The sequence below is a fragment of the Oryza brachyantha genome, chromosome 8, assembly GCF_000231095.2.
Source record: "Oryza brachyantha chromosome 8, ObraRS2, whole genome shotgun sequence".
NCBI classification, from domain to species: domain Eukaryota; kingdom Viridiplantae; phylum Streptophyta; class Magnoliopsida; order Poales; family Poaceae; genus Oryza; species Oryza brachyantha.
This window is the reverse complement of record NC_023170.2, coordinates 12594410-12614421: the sequence shown is the minus strand read 5'-3', so window position 1 is coordinate 12614421 and position 20012 is coordinate 12594410. Positions and strand designations below refer to the sequence as shown.

The 20012-nt window shown below is 37.4% G+C and overlaps 1 protein-coding gene across 1 annotated transcript; it reads left to right on the top strand.

Annotated features, from left to right (window-relative positions):
- Positions 1-15279: 15279 nt before the first annotated feature.
- LOC102701652 (uncharacterized protein At1g66480-like) lies at positions 15280-19491 on the top strand. Its single transcript, XM_040526562.1, has 2 exons — positions 15280-15982; positions 19038-19491. The coding sequence occupies exons 1-2, from the start codon at positions 15347-15349 to the stop codon at positions 19086-19088; spliced, it is 687 nt and encodes a 228-aa protein (XP_040382496.1). The 5' UTR covers positions 15280-15346; the 3' UTR covers positions 19089-19491.
- The last annotated feature ends 521 nt before the right edge of the window (positions 19492-20012 follow it).

The window sequence follows — 20012 nt, the reverse complement described above, 5'->3', positions numbered from 1 at the left end:
AACACGAAAATTAGAATGGCGTTTATAAAATTAATTGAGTTGTCATATACCCCCTCCATTTCGTAACGTAAGATGTTTGACTTTTTCTTGCAATGTTTGACCATTTATTTTATTTATAAAATTATTGATATTTATTTTTCTTGTGAATTACTTTATTATCAAAAGAACTTTAAGTACGACCTATCATTTTTTATATTTGTGCTAAATTTTTGAATAAGAGAAATGGTCAAACGTTGTAACCAAAAAATCAAACATCTTATATTATAAAACGGAGGTAGTAAGATAAAAGATGATATACCATGCCAAGTAAATAAAGAAAGGGCAGGAAACCATGCATTAGCTGAGACATGGATGGACGTTAGTTTGGCTTTTTTTTGGGAAGAAAGTGAACGACATATTCATAAACGAAAAATAATTTATGAATTGATTTTTTATATATGTTTTTTTATGATCTAAAAGTAAAAACTAAAAAGATAAACTATGATAAAATCCTCCAAAATCAACTCCAAATTTAAAATTAATCATTTGAATTTTGGTTTATAAGTATAAGTACAAGTAAAAAGATGAGTTGGTTTCTACAATATCCCAAGACTTATTGAAAGATAAATATCATTAAATTCAAATATGAATTATTAGTGTTTACAATGAAAAAAAAGAGTATGTAGCTAGTGCATAGTGATAATTTCTTATATAAAAATTATTGTTAGTGTCATGCATTATAGATGTCCTAAGAAAGGAAGTGAAATCGGACTATATATTATCCGTTTATTAATTTGGTCGTTCCTGTAACCATCGAGTCAAAAGTAGGTGTGTCCCCCTTTATCCTCTTTATGAGAGCACGCAAAAGTTACTTTCTGAATCTCAAATGGTGGAGGTTTTTCTTATACATAATATAATATTTAACCATCAGTGTCTTTCTCTTATAAATTTCCGAACTGGAACGAAAACAAAATTTTAGACTACACTATTAGTCATTTAGTAAATTTCTCAAAACTATATGTACTTTGCCCATACTATCAGAAAACCGTAGGTCTAAGGATTTGTCTCACTTAAGTACTATAAATTTGTCCTATCATAAAAGTTCGGATACTTTATTTATTCTATCACAAAACTACATGTTTTATTATTCACTATTACCTGATAAGCAAGACTCACCCATAGCATGAGGAATATATAGGGGGTGATCGTATGACTTTTTCAGGTAAAATGCCTAACGATATATTTGTAAACAAAAAATAATTTATAAACAAAACTTTTATATATATATGTGTTCTTAGCAATTTAAAAACCAGGGTTAAAAAATAAATTATGATAAAAGAATCCCAAAATCAATTCTAAATTTAAGGTTGGAAGTGCAAATATTGTCTTATAAACTTATGAAAGTGAAAAGATGAGGACGATAGACTAACATGCATGACCCATCTCAATCTCATGAACCTATAGATTATTCACCACCACATCAGAACCCACTATATCAAGATACTTTGATTACAAAAGTATTGAAATATAGAAATTCACTACTTAATTGTTGATCAACATCACCTATAACTATGCATCTTGAATACTACTGAGATTGCAGGTGGGTTCAACGTGTCAGGTAACAGTAAATGTTAAAACCTATAGTTTTGTGATAATAGGTATACTAAACCAGTAGTTTTTTAATAAAATAGACGAAATACCTATAATTTTTGCCCTTATATATATATATGTGGTTTTATATATAATTGGAAAAATACATGCAATTTAATGAAATTTACTCTTATTTATTTATTTATTTATTTATTGCTGAGCAAAGCTGATATATGCCTAAGAGTTGTCTGGACACATATGTTCCATGTGGCTTCGTATATGATTGTACAAATATTCCTAATTAGCTCCATATGATATAGCTACATGCATATCGATCAGTGGAAATTAATGTATTTATTGTTATCTGGTAGGAGTCGCTCGCCGGGCATGTACGACCCAAAGACGGGGGTCTACCTCTAATCAATGATATAGACAGATGAGCAGATAGGTCATATAACCCAGAGACTACCTCATTGTCTACAGACAATATAATGCTGCACATGTAACAAAAGATCAATTATAAATAAATTTATGTATACCATTGTGTGGCCGTTTGATAGAAATATATCAACCATAATTAATAGAAATATGGACATTATAACATCACTAAACTAAACATTCGGACATGTATTGCACAATAAACTGAAAAAAAACATCGCACAATCAAGTGAAAAAACAAAATCAACCTCTGTCGAGAGAAGAGGTTTGGCTGTATAAAAAAAAAATCAAGAATTCAATCATTACGAACACTTACAATCTACTTAACCATGGCCAAGAGAAGAGGGCAGCGCAGCCAGGAGTTGGGCACGCCACCACCATGCCGAGAGCTTCCGCTGCCGGGTTAGGGACGCCGCCACCACCAAGCCGGAGAGCTGCCGCCTCCGCCGAATCCAACTTCTTCTTCAGTTTCCTACCCCGGCCAGCATCGACGTCTTGAGGATGAGGGCAGCGTAGGACACGCAGGCTCCGGCGAGGCAGTGTAAGTTAGATTTGGTGGAGGTCACGAGGGTGAAGAAGACAATAGTGTGCAGAGGATTTGGCTTTAAAGAAAATTACATAGAGCAGGGCTGGAGCTACAGTACAATTATCGGGGTCAATCGACCACGATGACTTCTGACGAAATCCGTTGTTATTTTGTTTAGACAGCTAAGATGATACTAAAAATTAGTGTATTATGATCCCGGTGACTCCAAGAAAATAATTTTTAGCTCCGCCCTGAGCATCCGTACCTGTTCTCGGGCCCGACAATGTGATTTTAGTAGTGATGATGAGGTAGCATCATTGAGCCGATGCTTCGAGCGTCCCATGTGATCCATCTCCCGAATCCCGATGGATTCCCTAATCATTACCCATGCAGGAACAACCCAAGAATTACCTCACATCTGAATACATAGTAACCCAATCAAATCGATGGTTCACGACATCTTTAGCTTCTCTTTGGTATATATATATGCATGCATGGTAAAGTGCAACATCGCATGCACGGTCGAATTGGGGGCCGGGCACGGCATGTGCAGGCTTACACTAGTGGCAGCCAAGCAAGCCTCCAACATTGCCTCAGCGATATGTCGTACGATATGATCCTGCCGGATAGAATTGAGGTGTCTTCTCCGATTTTTTATTTAATGTTATTGACTTTTAGTCTAAACTTCACTATTTGTTCTATTTTTTAAAAAAAATATATAACTATAATTATTTTCTTATAATATTATTTATTACTAAACATATATTAAAAACAACCTATAATTTTACATGTTTGCATAAACTTTTTGAACGAGACGAATGGCCCCACCCACTTAGATCACCAGAGGGAGCAGCATAGCTAGGCAGGCGTGTACATACGTAGTACTCCCCCGTCCTAAAATATTTAACGTCATTAACTTTTTTATACATGTTTGATTATTCGTCTTATTCAAGAAAATTACATAATTATTAATTATTTTTTATTATTTCATTTATCGTTGAATATACTTTTATGCATATATATAGCTTTACATATTTTATAAAAAAATTAAATAAGACGAATAGTCAAACATGTATAAAAAATTTAACGACGTCGAACATTTAGGGACGGAGGGAGTACTTAGGTACGACCATGAGTTTGTAATCTCTTATTTCTATAAAGTTCATGTACACTAAGTGTAGTTAATGCTAATTTTCTCTTCTCTCGTGAAGCCACATCATCTTAATTATTTTTAACCTTAGAATGATACATAAAGGGTGTAAATTATATCTCTTCCCTCAAAAACCACACCATACAACTTAATCATTTATAACTTATGAATAATTAATAAAGACTATATAAACGCATGAAAAAAATCGATAGTAGATAAGAATAAATTTAGAACTAATATCTACTATATTATCTCACATTTCTCCCACGACAACGCCGTGAGGTATCATCAAGTTTAACTAATGAGAAGTACACCTTGTTCCGTGTATATATAAATAAATACACAGATGCACGAGAGTGCGAAATAAAAGGCCCTTTTTGCCCATTATGTCATCTCATGCATTGCGTTAGTTCCAACATACAAATTGATAATGCATCGTCCGTGGCGGGTTCAAGAGGGTCGACAGTGCCGGCCGGATGTGATGGGTCCAAATGTTGAATTCCCATCCGTGTTGATTCCTTTAAAAAAGTGTTGTGCACATTTCCCTGCTATCCTGAGGTGTGATGCTCTCTTGCACGGCTTATCCCATCCGTGTTGATTCCTTTAAAAACTGAAAGTTTCAAATATATATCCATGCTTTATAATTAACAACTATAAATTGTACACAAAATAAACAAAAATAAACACCAAGGATAGTACTGTAATTTTTTTTGGGTTGATAAATTTAAACCGACGAGTTGAATTATTTTTAGTCAATATATATATATAATTGGTGGGGAACTCCACGTGGATTCCCAGTCGTTTTCTCCTCTTTTACTACATCTATTTTATATTATAAGACTTTCTAGTCTTGTCTAAATTCATCGATCGATGAATACATAATATATATATATATATATATGTGTGTGTGTCTAGATTATATGTATTCATCGATCGATGAATTTAGACAAGACAAGAAAGTATATAATGTCTAGATTCATTAGCATCCATATGAACCTAGGCAATACAGAAATAATAATAGTTGTGAAATCGTACTGTTTTGGCTACGTGAACTCCGGTGAAGGAAGGCTAGAAGCCAGATTCTTTATTTTAGATATGAATTATTATATCTCCATTACCTTAAAAAAAACTAAAAGAAAACATCCATTGCTCAGGGCTCCAAGCACGCGTCGCATGAAATAAAATGAAGCAAGAATTAACCCATGTTGAATTAATTAATAATCTTAAAATTATAAAGCGAGTGAAGAAGGAGACTATTTAAATTAATCATCATGCAAGGGTGCGTGCGTACGTGCGGTAAACTGAAACAAAGTTAATTAATTAATTAATTATGGTAAGGTAGGATCGATCGAATCGCCTGGCGAGCTCGTGCTCCAGCGTCGTCGACATGCATGACCTCCAAGGCGGCGAGGACACTAGTCGATGGATGTCTATCTGCCACCTCCATCGCTTTGGTTGCATTTAGTATGGGTAGTGATTAAGTTATTCTCAGTGCAATATTGTATTTTGCGGTTCTCGATCAGCAGTGTACATTCCATCTTTACGCTTCTGCTTATACTGATAAGCCAAAATTTGATATTTTTTAAAATAATTAAATTTAGAGTTAATCTTACGGGTTTTTTATCGAAGTTTATTTTCCAGTGGCTTTTAGATCCCTAAGGATATGTTGAAAATTTTATTTACAGATTATTTTTTGTTTGCAAATATAATGTTGTTTGGCTTTTTCATAAAAAAAACAATCAACTCATATCTTTGAGTGGATAAATAAAACAAGTGCTCTCAATACAAAATTTCACTTTACGGTTTTATAGGCTAATATATCACTTAAATGTTACATTTGAGTGGTAAGAGAAGTTAATTAAATTAATGTGTGGAGATAAAACAAATTACTCTCTTAGTAGAAGTTTCAATCTGGTTTTATGGTTTATGTAACTTTGTATACCAAATTTAATCCCATAAAACTCAACTCTCCTCTGTAATCCTAATTCTCACTGGTTTTGCTTATGTGGTATGTCATTATTTAATGAGACTGAAACCACGCTGAAACTGTCCTTATAAAACCAGGTTCCAGCAGTTTGTTACTACATTAGCTTCTCACATAATCTTTATGTATTAGAAGCTTCTGTAAATAATATTTACGCTTTTGATGAATCGTCTAAACGCTAAAAACAATTGAGATGGTATAAATAGATGCAATTTACATCCTTGATGTATCATTCCAAGAATAAAATCAATTGAGATGATGTGGTTTAATTTACACCCTTGATGTACCATCCTAAGGCTAAAAACAATTGAGGTGATGTGGCTTCTTGAGAGAAGAGAGAATGGCATTAACTTTATAGAAAGTATAGATTAGCTTCTCACATAATCTTTATGTATTAGAACCTTCTCTAAATAATATTTAGGTTATGAAAATATACAGCCGTACAATCTGAAAAATAAATATGAAGTTAGAAGCTTATAGTTGCCTGAAATCTTACAATTTTTCAGTCACTTTGTTCTCCACCATTGGATGAGAGATCTACGGTCTAGCTGGGAGAAGGGTGTCGAGTGACTTCTGTATACTCCAAGCCTATTACTGGGTGCCTAGTTTGCTTCAAAAATTTTGGGCTTTGTTGACTTTTTTTTTGTGGAAATGATACATGTGCTTTTCCATTTGAGCTTCTTTGGATTTTAAAGTGAGGAAAAAGTCCACTAGAGGAAGAAAAGAGAAAGGAGAGGAAGGAAGAGAAAGAGAGAAAAAAATAAAATAATCTGACATGCAAAACCAGTAAAAAAATAGGTCAATACTGCCGAGAGGCCTTTTTTGAACGGATTCTGTGAGTTTAGGGGTACACATTTCTGATATTTTAGTTAAAGGGCAGAAAACAAACTCGGCTCCAAATTCAGAGACCTCTGGTGGGTTTCTTCCTTAAAGTGAGCTTTCTAGACAAGGACATCGTGGCTTCTTTGAGGTTTCGTAGTTCAGTGGGCCTTTTGTGAAATCTAGGTTGGGCTCAAAATCAAACACACACAAAGGGTACAATCTCAATCTTCGAAAAAACATATTCATTTTTTTTCTGATTGTGCTTGTTTAAAATACAGTGCAAATTTCTGGGTCATTTGTCTGAACCTATGTCAACCAGATTTCAAAGAGCACGCTTGTAGCTTCAGAAGAAGATTCAGAGTAGATTTCAAAGTTAAAAAGATATTGCACTCATCTATACTGTAAATTGCACTATTATGTACACTGGAAATCAGCGAACATTATAGTGCAAAAAATAAACTGATCTTCAGTACAAGCTAACTAGCAAAATTCCTTTACAAAAGGAACTTGTTGCACTCAGCAGATTAACCTAGAAACACCCATGCAGAACAAGCCTACATATTTAAGAAGTCTTAAGTACTACTCCCTCCGTAGCTAAATGTTTGATGCCGTTGATTTTTTTTATAAATGTTTAACTACTTGCCTTATTCAAAAATTTACATAATTATTAATTATTTGTATATTATTTTATTTATTGTTAAATATACTTTTATGTATATATATAGTTTTACATATTTGATAAAAAATTAAATAAGACCAATAATCAAACGTATATAAAAAAAAATCAACGGCGTCAAATATTTACGGACAGAGGTAGTATTTATTGCATCAGTAGTTCCTGCAAACATACAAAGCAATGTGCAGCAGCTGGTGTTCATGAGGCGAACGACGTCCCGGTGTGCCAGCTGCTCTCCCGCCGCGACGGCGCGTACCACTACGAGGTCGGCAGGGCGCTGGCGCCTCTTCGGGACGACGACGTCCTCACTCATTCTCGGCTCCGGCAACGCCACGCACAACCTCGGCTTCATGGCGCTTGCCCACGGCGCGCCGGTGCCGCGGTGGGCGTCGGAGTTCGATGAATGGCTGCAGGAGGCCCTCCTCTCGGCGCCGTCGAAGGCCGGTGATGTCGACGGCAGGCGAGTGGGGGCCGGCCGGCGGCTGGAGGGAGTTGGCGGCGGCGCTGGGGCTGTCGGCGTCGGTGGTCGGCGCTGGCGACAGGGGCCGGTGGATGGAGGCGGCTAGAGGCAGCGTCGGGGACCGGCGGCGGGGGTGGGAGGGGGCGGCGAGCCGGCGACACACGGGCGGCACAGCCGCCTCCGCCTGCACGCCGCTTGCTGGTGCTGGTCACTAGGACAGAGTGGCGGCTAGGATTAGCCAGCCGGCCATGGACTTCACTTTGAGCTGGGCCGGTGGATTGGGCTAGGCCAATTCCATTATTTCATATGACGATACTATTCGGAATTCCAAAAAATTTTTCGGAAAATTTCTGACCGGTTCCTCGTTCCGACGGATAGCACTCTTGCCATATTCGTTTCTGTTTTCAAAAAAGGAAAATTTCTATTCTGATACCGTTTCTGAAAATTTCCAAAAAATTTCCGACCGATTAGTTCCGTTTCCGAAAACAGATCCAGACTCCAGAAATATTTCGATCCGTTTTTAACCCTACAAAGCATACCTGCACTACATCAACAGCAGCTGCCCGCCCCCAGTCAACAAAAAAAAATCAGCCATGAATTAATACATCACTTTGAGATCAATCTTGGTCAACGATTTATTAGGACTATATTTAGGAGTTAGGTCCGGAACGATCGGGATGCGTGGTGACACAAAAAAAAAAAAAATTGAATCCAAAGTGTCGCACAGTGGATGGGCATAGTGCAGGAAAGACCTTGCAACGGGCTTGCAGGTGTGGAAGGGCCGGAAATTTGCAAACAGAGCCTTCGTGGGGAGAAGCATCAGCCCAGGTCGTGGCCTGGCCGATCGAGCAATCAACGACGAGCACCTCGCCGCGCAATGCATGATAGCGTCCCGGCACTACATCCATCTCATTACTCATTATAAAAATAGAGCACAAAAGATAAAAAATAAGCTCCAGCAGAACATCATCTTATCCTTTATTTTTATGATGTCATTTATATTAAGAGAGAAACTCCATCATGTAAAAAAATAGAGGATGTTATATATGAATGATCTGCTGGAGTACTAAAAGATATAAATGATAAAACTGTTTTAAATGGTCATTCAAATGAAAAGATATGGATGACCAAATTTAGATGAGCTGCTAAGGATACTCTGACTGAAGCACCTTCTAGAGGACTAGAGGACCGGAGAGCTCGAGTAGGGACGGAGACCGATGCCGCTGACGTCGACTAAATAATGTATGTGACATAATCTAACCATGCTTACTCTGATCATAACTATTTACTCCCTCCATCCAAAATTGATCTTCGAATTAAAGATCAGCTTCAAGATCAAGGAGGATAAAAGTGAACAGCAACCGCCGTGGCAAAACAATGCATGCTAGTGAATGGCGGGTGCGTGATGAATGTACTCCTGCATGCACTCATTCACAGTTCAACAATAACTATTCACATGTCAACATGCCATGCACCTGTGTCTGACTAATCAAACCACAGGTCCAAGTCCAATAGACGGCGATACATTCATTCTACTAATAATTAATCCAACGAAACAGCTAATACGAAGATCACTCCTGGATTTCCATGTTTTTATTATATAGGTGGATCATTTATAGAAAGAGGGAGTATCATTTAAAACAAGATTTAGTCAAACCTCTAAATTTTAACATTCGATCTACTGTTAAATAAATTTATAAAATCAGTAAGTTTATGATATTACGATAATAATTCAACGAAAGCTATGTATATCATTTGTTTTGGATTCAAACTCAAAGTATTTAAAATATAATCAATGGTCAGGATTTTAAAAGCTCGACTAAGGTCGCGTTCCTTTGGAGGGATGGTAAGTTAACTTACCTGGTGCAAAAAACGTAGTAATAGATTAGTACATGATTAATTAATTATTAATTGTTTAAAAAATAAAATAGATTAATATGATTTTTTAAAACACCTTTCCTACAAAATTTTTTTACAAAACATACACCGTTTAGCAGTTTGGGAAGCGTGCGTATAAAAAAAAATAGGGATGAGTTAACTTACATGGGCAAGCGAACGCGGCCTAAATCATATCTTAAACAAGAAATACTTCTGGCCTAAGTGACTAACAAATTATATCTAATTTAATGTTTTAATATTGTGAGATAGGACAGTAGCAGCTAAATATTGCCTATATAGCCTGTCAAAGAGGAATGGGATGCTCTGTATTTGAGAACAAAATACAGAAATGCTACAGTAATTTACATTTGGTATATCTCTCAACCGTTAAATTAAAACGGATGACCAAGATCTCAGCTACTACAGTAGTAAACAGTGTTTTAGGTTACTGTTGCTACATTAACCATACTCCTCTGCAGAAGATCCGAAGCCCTGTCAAAGAGGGACATCGAGCACGCAAATTTTACACAGGGAGCACACGCACGTACATCTGCATGCAGCACCAGCAATATGTTCAGTGATTCGGATGAGGTAATCGATCTGCACGTACGTATTCGTGTGTATAAATAAACACAGTAATATGGAACCAATCAAATGACGCGTGCCAATCAATACAAGTGTTAACACGTACGTACATGAACAACCGTATGTATATATGTATATTACGACCCTATATATAGTGTCAGCCAGTCGATCGACAGGCAAAGCTTGTCAGCTAGCTAGTGGTACGTACTACAACCTGACAACTAACTAGCAGATCGATCCAAAAGAAACACAAACCTGACAGCATTATACTCCCGTGCCTGCACCTCCCTAATTACACACGTACGTATATATTAATTAATTAATTAATTATTGTTTCTCATCATCGATCTCACGCCCAGCTAGATTTAATCTATTTCTCCCATGACAGTATACACGTGGCACCACTAATGGACAAGGGCATGCACCATGATCAGATGACAAGCCTCTTCCTGCTTAATTACCTTCTCGTCGGGCTCTTTCGCAATACACTATTCACTTCGGATCCCTTTTTTTTCCCGTACGCAAGCTTCCCGAACTACTAAACGATGTATTTTTTTGCTAAAATAGTTTATATGAAAGTTATTTTAAAAAATCATATTAATCTATTTTTCAAATTTACAATAGCTAATAATTAATTAATTATATGTCAATGACTGTTCTTCTTTTGCGTGCGTTGATTTGACGGCTTTGAAGTCCCTCTTGCGAACGAGCCCGCGTCTTCTTCCTGCATCCATCTGGCTCATCTCCCCGGCAATCACGGCCGCATCTAATGATATGATCCACACACGCTCGGAGTTTGGCTTTTCGATCCGTGAAAAAAAAATAAAGGCAAACAACATATATCTGTAAAAGAAATAGACTTTATCAATATAACTTCTATATATACACGCATTAACGATTAAAAGTAAAGCCTAAATATAAATAAATTTATCAGTTAAAATTAACTCAAAATTTAATATTTCGAATTTTTTAATTCATAAATAAACACAAACTTGAGGAAAAATGTCGTCGTCGTCGTCGTTGATCGATCGACTGATCACTGCTCCTTCGTTGATGGCTCGCTAACAAGACGGATCGAGAAACTTTTAATTTTTCGTCACCCGCACGTCAGCGTGACGTATGAACCTACGTACTAGGTAGCTAGCTAGCCGGGACGGCTACTGGTAGCAATTGGAGGGATGGAAGAATTATGACAAATTAAGGACATGTGGCAGCGATAGCTATGTTTGAATTAGCATATGCAACAATTTTCGGCAGAAAGTATATATGTGTGTCAACATTTACACTTCAAGTAACATAAGTATATATCAAATCTTATGCTATAGAAAATGTAAATATTGTTAAGTACTTTTTTAAAAAAAAGACAGTAAAATTGGTCGGAGTACCTATATGTATATATAGACGAAAGGCAGTGCGTTAAATCCATCAACTCCCCTGTACTACGCATGGTCTCCCCAAATTCGATCTTCTCCTCGTTGGATTAATTAGTCCTACGGTACACTGTTACTTGCCAATTAGCTACTTAGCTAACTTGTGAAGCATTTATGCCAAGCAAAAACTGTAGTCGTCAGCTTGTGCACAGTGAGCCACTAATAACTTGTTGTACCCACAATACAGAGATTGATTAATTTGGGGACTACTACCGAACTAATGTATGTCACTGCTGCTCACCTCTGGGAAACTAGTTTCTCCGTATGGCCAGATTTCGTTTTTGCAGACGGGTGAATCACCTGTCCTCTAACAGACGATTAAGGTCCGCGATCAAATGTTTGAAAATTTTAAATCCATCGACCAAATCTGGTGTATGTCGTTGGATGATAATATGAAGGCATGTACGTAAGTCAAAAATCTAATACTCGCTCTTCCCTTCCAACCCCATGCATTGCGTGTGTTTGAAGAAGAATAAAAAAAATCAATCATTTAATAACATAGCAAAAGTAAGATGATTATATTTTCGTGTGTTTCCTCTAATGCCCGCCCATAAAAATAGATTAGATTTTAGGGTTTCCCTATGCACCGGTCTAAGGAGACCAGGGCTTGGCCCTGATCTTTTACGCCTCTCGTACGAGATTAAATATTGATGTTTTTTTATTATACTGTATAACAATAAATAGGTATATATATATACTATATATATATGAATTATAAATATTTAAATTATATTAAAAAATAATATTTATATAGAAAACAGGATTGGTTTTTATTTCCCCGTCTTGCCCCCACTCAAAGGGCAACTAATGATTGATTCCCGTCTCACCTGCACAAATCTCGAAGCGCATCTGACGATCAACAAATTGACATATGTTCTCGTCGACTTTTCTACCGAATCTCTAATACAGAAGCGGAGTCGTCAAAAAGAAAGAAAAAGAAAAAACTGAACCCCATGAAGCCACTGATCCGTCCTGACATGCTGAAGAAAAAAAATATTACTCCCAATCCGTAATGCCATTAACTTTTTTTTATACATGTTTAACTAATCGTCTTATTTATTTTTTAAAAAATATATAAAGCTATATATATATATGCATAAAAGAATATTTAACAATAAATAAAATAATTAATAATTATGTATTTTTAAATAAGACTATATAAAAAAATTTAACGGCGTCAACCATTTAGGGACATAGCTAGGGAGTATTATCTCAAGGAACATCTTCGTCAGTGGAATTGATGATAAAACAGTTGGAATTACTTGACTAATCAACTCCAAGTTCTCGTAAACCGACACACATGAGATCGATCACAAAATTCTCAAAGATCTCCTAGAAATCAGGAGAAGCTTAGGTACCCCGGTACAAACCAATCTTGTCAACATATTCAACGAACTAGCCAAATAACTCAAGGACTAGCGAAAGACACATAACAGAACCGAGAGCGACACAAACAGTCCTTTTTTTTCCTCTCCCTACATCAAAACACACCACCACACATGCACACCTACGATGCAACCACGGATGAAAACCATCGGAAACAATTCTATTATTATATTAATTTTAATTTCATAATAGTCAGGAATTATATATATATATATATGAATTTCACTACCTAATGATATTGTTTATATGAAAACGGGTAGAAATTTAAAATATTACATGTTAGAAATGGAAATGGTCCAAAAAAATATTAATTTTTTGGAAACGATATTTATATAGTCGAAAACCTTTTATACGAGACAGACAAAAATTCAAAATACTAAATGTTACAAATAAAAATGGTCAGGAAAAGATATTAATTTTCTAAAAAACGATATCTATATGGTCGAGAATTTTCGTGCTGCTCCGTTTCCGCCTACGCAGGCCACTGCTCTCCCACTTAATTCAGCTGGGGTTGCCCCGTCTAGAAGGATATGTATATGCAGCTAACAACCAACGAATTTTCAAGGGCATTTTGAATAATTGAATGAATGCACAATTAATCACTGTTTAATTTGTTAGTTAGTCTACGCCATTGGCAGGCATTGTTCTAGACGAATATTAAACCCGTACCTACAACAACATTATCATTCATATCGACCATATATATGTACGTACGTACGTGGTTAATTGATTGATTAGAACGGCACGTACCTCACATGGCCTACTTGCTCCATATCGTATCGTGTATATATATACGCTTGTATACTATATATATACTAGTACAGCATATTAATATAGTTTTGTATACATGCACCATTATTGTGTAGCCCAGGTAAATCCAAAAATTCAATTATTTGTCACACCCATAATGCACAAACAGATGATGTGATTAAGAACATGTCGTTCTCTGCCTACCACGACACGTACGTACGTCGACACCCATGACCCAACCGTACGTATATTTATACCCTTCGATGCCGTCGTTACGAAAAGGATTAGTAGGTGCCCTTGATCATGATCAGTCCACCAAAATTCAAATTCTAGTAGTGATCACAAACATAAAAACATGCCAGTTTGATTTTTAATGTCATGCGAGTTTGTTTTTAATAGGATTTTAGTAGGATCAAACTAGTTCCCTGTTGGTCTCCGGTTCTTTTATGCGTGTGTTTGCGAGCAAACTCATGGGCACGTGAGTGTTGCTTGCGTGTGTCCTGCTATCTCTTAAATTTTTAAATAAAAATTAGAACTGATTTTAAAGTTTTTTTTACATAATTTATCTTCGAGCCTTTACTTTTAAATGGTTAAAAATGTATTAACTTTAAAATAATTTTAAATCACTAATAGATGGTTTGGTTTATGCTTTTGACCAACAAAATGATGAGGCTCTTTATTTTTAGCTATCCTTTTGTGTCATAAGGATTTTACTTTTTGAGTGGTTATTGTATTGGAGTTTGATAAGTAAGAAACAAATATGTTAGAATTTAAAAAGGTAAGAGACAGATGTATTATGGTTTGAAAAGGTGGGGGAGTATTCTAATCTTTATAGTTTTTTATAGGTAGAGGTGAGATAGTCTCAGAATATAGTTTCATATATGAGTATGCGTGCATACGTTTTTTATGTAATAAAATTAAGCTTCTATATATTCACTAAGAGGGTCATCACTTGGCATTTTTAAAGAAAAACGAAACATTATATTTACAAAAAAAACAAAAAATAGTTTGTAATAAAACATTTATATGCATATTCTTTATGATTTAAAAGCAAAGCCTAAATAATAAACTATGAAAAAACACCTAAAATTAAGATCTAAATTTTTATTTAATAACATAAACAGGTGAAAAGATAAAAGGTCCTGCCTAGCAAGTACTACTTCCGTTTCATAGCATTGACTAAATTCATCAATTAATAAATATATATAATTTGTATATATGTATAAATTTATTAGCAACCATACGAATCTCGCTAAGTTTAGAAAGTATTACTCCCTCCGTCCCAAAACAAATCAACTTTTCAGTTTTTAGATACAATGTTTAACTTTTCGTCTTATTAAAAAAATTTATGATTAATAATTTTATTTGTATTAGATGATAAAACATGAATAATACTTTACGTGTGATTTTTTTAAAAATTTTTTAAAATTCTTTTAAATAAAATGATGTTAGACATAAAAACCGAAAAATTGATTTTTTTGATTTTTTTTAAAGGCCTGAGAGAGTACATCGTAAACCGGACGGAGTAATTAGTAGACGTGAGATTTGACTTTGCCACATCACATGTGGAAAGGCCTCTCCTTTATATGCTCTTCTCCTATCCTCTGCGTCGTGAGCTCATGTAGTAGTAGTATCTTGGTTTGCAAATTAAGAAGCCAAGTGAGCGAGTGGGAAGTGAGGTTGGTGGCTTCGATGGGCAACGCGATCGCCGGGAGGAAGAGGACGGCGAGGGTGATGACGGTGGACGGGGCGACGTACAAGTACAGGCCGCCGGCGGTGGCCGGGGCGGCGCTGCGCGACCACCCGGGGTACCAGCTGCTGGAGTCGGAGGAGGTCAGGCGCCTCGGGATGCGGGCGCGGCCGCTCGACGCCGACGCGCCGCTCAAGCCCGGGAAGCTCTACTTCCTCGTCGAGCTGCCCCGGCTCGCCGCGCGGGCGCCGCGGCGGACGTGGTCGGGCGCGCTCGTCCACGTCGGCGGCGGCGGGGGCGCCGGGGAGAGGCTGGAGAGCATGATGCTGTCGCGGCGGTCGGCGTCCGACGTGGCCGCGTCGCTCCTGGCGTCGCCGCTGTCGTCGTCGTCGGTGGAGGCCGGCGAGGGCGGCGCCGTGCGGCTGAGGATGCGGCTGCCCAAGGCCGAGGTGGCGCGCCTCGTCAAGGAGAGCCGCGACGCCGCCGAGGCCGCCGAGAAGATCATGCAGCTCTGCGTCGCCAGGGACCACAGCTCCGCGCCGGCGACGCCCGTCCTGCGGCCGCGGCCGATGCCAATGCCGATGCCGCTGCCGGCGCTCGTCTCGTCGGACAAGAAGAAGCTCGCCGAGAAGAAGCAGGTAACAAGCACCAAATCTTCTCGCGTCATTTCTTCTCTCTGTTTTCCAATTCTTGCTCTGTTTTCTCTGCTTCCAATTCAAACCACACAAAATGTCACAAAATTTCAAAGTTTTCGATTTCGACAATGCCAATGTTTCATACGTACATTTATCTGATTCTGAAACTTGTCCAAAACAGAAGACTTTATTGGCAAACAAAAATAAGAGTAAAGAATCAAACTTTCAGGTCACAACTTGAAGTAATTTAAAAGGTTCATCAGTAAATTAACCAGTGAGCACTTTCAACAGTAAATTTTAAGCTTAAAAAACCGAACTTTAAATGTGGAATCTTGATTGTTCCAACTTTTAGATTCAAAATATTCTATTTTCAGCTGAGAATTATCAAAAGGGCAACTGAGCAAAAGTTCACCTCATAGCAGATAACAGGATCTATCAGAACTGCAATTTGTTTACAAAACACAAAAGGCTTGCTTCTTGTTAAGAGGATGACGATCACTTGACGTCATGTCTTCTCCTAACAAGTTTTACAGTAGTCTCATCTCATATGTCAGCAGATCATTAATTTTGTAAAGTTAGAGATATGTCATTGGTATCTTAATGATATGTAAAATCCGTATGAGTCAATGACATATGAGTCAGGATGGCATATCTCTAATTTTACAAAATTATAATGACATCCTTGAAATTTCCCATATATTATATATTATATTATCTAAAACATATTCGTTGATTCATGGTGAATCAATAGGGCTAAAACATCTTATGATGTGAACAATAAATTGAGTAAATCAGAAACACTATTCCAATATTTAAGAAAATGAAAAAAGATCAATCTCATTCGTTTCTCGACTTTCCAACAATTTGCAATGCGCTGTCCATGATTAGTTGACTTCCTAAGCCAAATCCACTTGTGTCAGAACTTCACTACTCCCTCACATGGTTTTGGTGGTGCAACTGTGTGGCAAGTGAATGAATTTGCTTTCTATCAAGTTGCCTAATCCTTCACCTCTTTGAAAATATGGTCTCTCATGAACAGTGAAGTAAAGTTAAGAAAAAAATAGAGAGAGAGAGATGCATGGTGACCTAGAATAGTTGGGTTGATGTGTCCATGCATGTGATGGGTGAAGGGGACATGCATATGTGGCATGGTTGGACCATGTGCAGGCTTAATTTGGTTGGTTAGTTAGAAGCTTATATTGTGTGTGAACAAGTTTGGTGTAGCAATTAAATGAGGCCTTTGAAAATAATTGGAGGGGGTCATATACGTTGATCATGATCTCCAACTCCCATAGTTAAGAGGGAGAGTCTAGTCATTTTCAGGATATATATTGCCCCTTGATGTTAAGGAGACCAGTGTAATCTTTGTTGGTGTAGTTTCTTTGCAGAGATTTGCTCCGGTCCAATAAAAAGTATCTTGAGGTAACAGTACCTCACGGTACTAAATTATTTTCACCATTGGATCTCACTGAGAAGGATGTACATTGTTAGATCTAACGATTAAAAACGATTTGGTACCGCGAGGTACCGGTATCTCGTCGTACTTTTTGTTGAACTGGAGCAAATCTATTCTTTGCAATGTTCTAGTCATACGAGATTATTGAGTTTTTCCTGAATTAGCCAATTCACCCAAAAGATTAAATTGATTTATATCCTCAGTCGAGGTACTTGTCCAGATTTACGGCAATAAATATTTATATTTTTAAACAGAAGGAGTTTATAATCTTCAGAGATTCAAGTGGTTGTTCATATATTAAAGAAAGGTCAATATGGCAATGGTCAACTTAAGTTTGCTTGGGGTAAGCTTAATTTGCATGTAGAGGAGTAGCTAGCCAGGAAGAGTATAATTTGATCAGGTCAAATGATGAGCAAGTACGTCTAATTGTACTACTAACACACAACTAATCACACGTGGTTAGATTCTGTCACTTGATTAGCCACGACTGGAACTAAAATTAGCCACGATGTTTACGGCTCATCGATCAAGACAAGTATGGTTTTTTTTTTTTCTGAAGAAAGTTTTAATTGCAAGAGTGGACTTCATGTAGTAGGTAGCTGGCTGCTACGTGCAAGATGTCAATTGCATTCTCTCCAATAGTCGTACTGTGTTAACGAATAAATTAATTAGAGCAGTGATTAATAGTTAATCTCATGCTGCCATTAGTTTAGACTGACATGTCTTGGACCTCTCGTCTTCTCATGAAGTTGATGGAGCTAAGCTAACCTAAGTTAGATAGATTGCCGTGCAGTGCGGTTATAAACATCAGAGTTGTTTATCTGCCACTACTAGCTTTAATTAACAACCTCTGCTGCCATTGCGAGCTCAGATTATTTGGATTACTAATGATGAGATGTATCCATACGAGTTCTAAGTGAGTGTAGGTTGTGTCCGAGTGAGGAAAGATAAAAAAATATTTATTTTTGATGATAACTATTTAATGATATTAACGATAAAATTAACTATTAAAATGTTAAAAAAATACACCATTTAGGGATTCGACGAAAAAAATGTACGCATGAAAGCCAACGAAAAAGTTAAGAATAATCTCTTTAGAAATGTGCAACGTCCGACTTATATTCGAAATAAAAATCGGTACTGAATTTATTCTTCAATGAATTGAGTCTGAACTTCTTATATTCTCTACACACAAGAAATGTAAAACACATCTGAACTTTACCTGAACTGGTCAGCGGTTCTTCTCGATGAAATTAGTGCATATGCATGGCCGACATCTGGTGTTGGTTAGGCCGTCGAATCGATCAGCCGTGCAGTTAGTCGTCCTCTGTTCCTGCCGGGCACAATCATGGACGCTCACTTTCGGTCAGAAAGGGATCGAAATCCAATCCGGATAGCTTCTGATTCAAGCACAGCAGCTGCAAAAAAAGCAGCAGACACCACAAACCCCCAATGCGTCCTTGTCTGAACGAAGCAATCCCGAATTTAATCCCTCCAGCCAACACCCAATTAAAACACTTGATCTGCAACAGCAGCAGATGCTGTGGAATTTTTACATGCCTTAGAAATCTTTCTGAATGTCTTTGCTCTGAATTTTTGCAGAAGAAGGCGAGGTTTGTGACGGACGTGCCTGACGAGATCATCGGGTTCTGAAACTTTTCTGGTGTTCATCGCTGTAACCAACCATGCGGCAATGCAGATGGATCGCTGTAACGAGTGACACGAGAAGCTGCGATGTGAAGATGAAACTGGCTTCCTGTCTCTCCCAGTTATAACCTGACGATGAAACTTCTGTCATCTCATCTCATCTGCAGCTGTAGCTAGCCTTATCTGAATATGTCTGAATTTGCTTGTCGTCAGAACGAGGTACGAACGAATTAGTTGGATGCTGGTGATTGACTTTTGGTGTGTAGGGGAAAAAAATAAAAAAGAGAGAGAGAGGGAGAGAGATGGAAAGGAACAGATGCATGCTAATTAAAGTGTTGTGTGTGTGATCATGGACTGCTCGGTGTACATATTATTGTCTGGTTAGTGTGGATCTCCCTTTCTTTTCTTTCTTTTTGGGTACTGATGTGATCCTTTTTCTTTTTTTTTTCTAGTGCGCATCTTGTTGCTTTCATATGGATTTTGACCGTGTGCAATGGTAATGGCAGTGTGCTGTATGTATGTGTTTTCCACAAGAAAATTGCACAAGACCTTAGTCTTTCAATGTTAGGCTCAAGTGTGCAACCATTTACCTTCTCTCACGTCTCCCTTGTCATTGGCGTGACAACAAATGACACTGTTTGCACAGTTCTCTAAGTATTCTTCTAGATTTGTATTAGAACAATTGCGAGTTACTGGAGCAACAATAACCTAACAATGCGTTGGTTCACTGTGTGCCACTGTTTGTACTATAGCGTGGTACTGTATCTTTCGTTTCTATCCGTTTGATAGAGAACGGATGCCCAAAAATATAGGCTAATGCAAATCATTGTATCGCCTTTGTATTTTTGTTCTAAAATTCAGAGGATCTCATTCCTCCGACTCCTCTTCCCTCTCACTATCGCAGTGCAGGAGAACGTGGTTCAGGGTCTA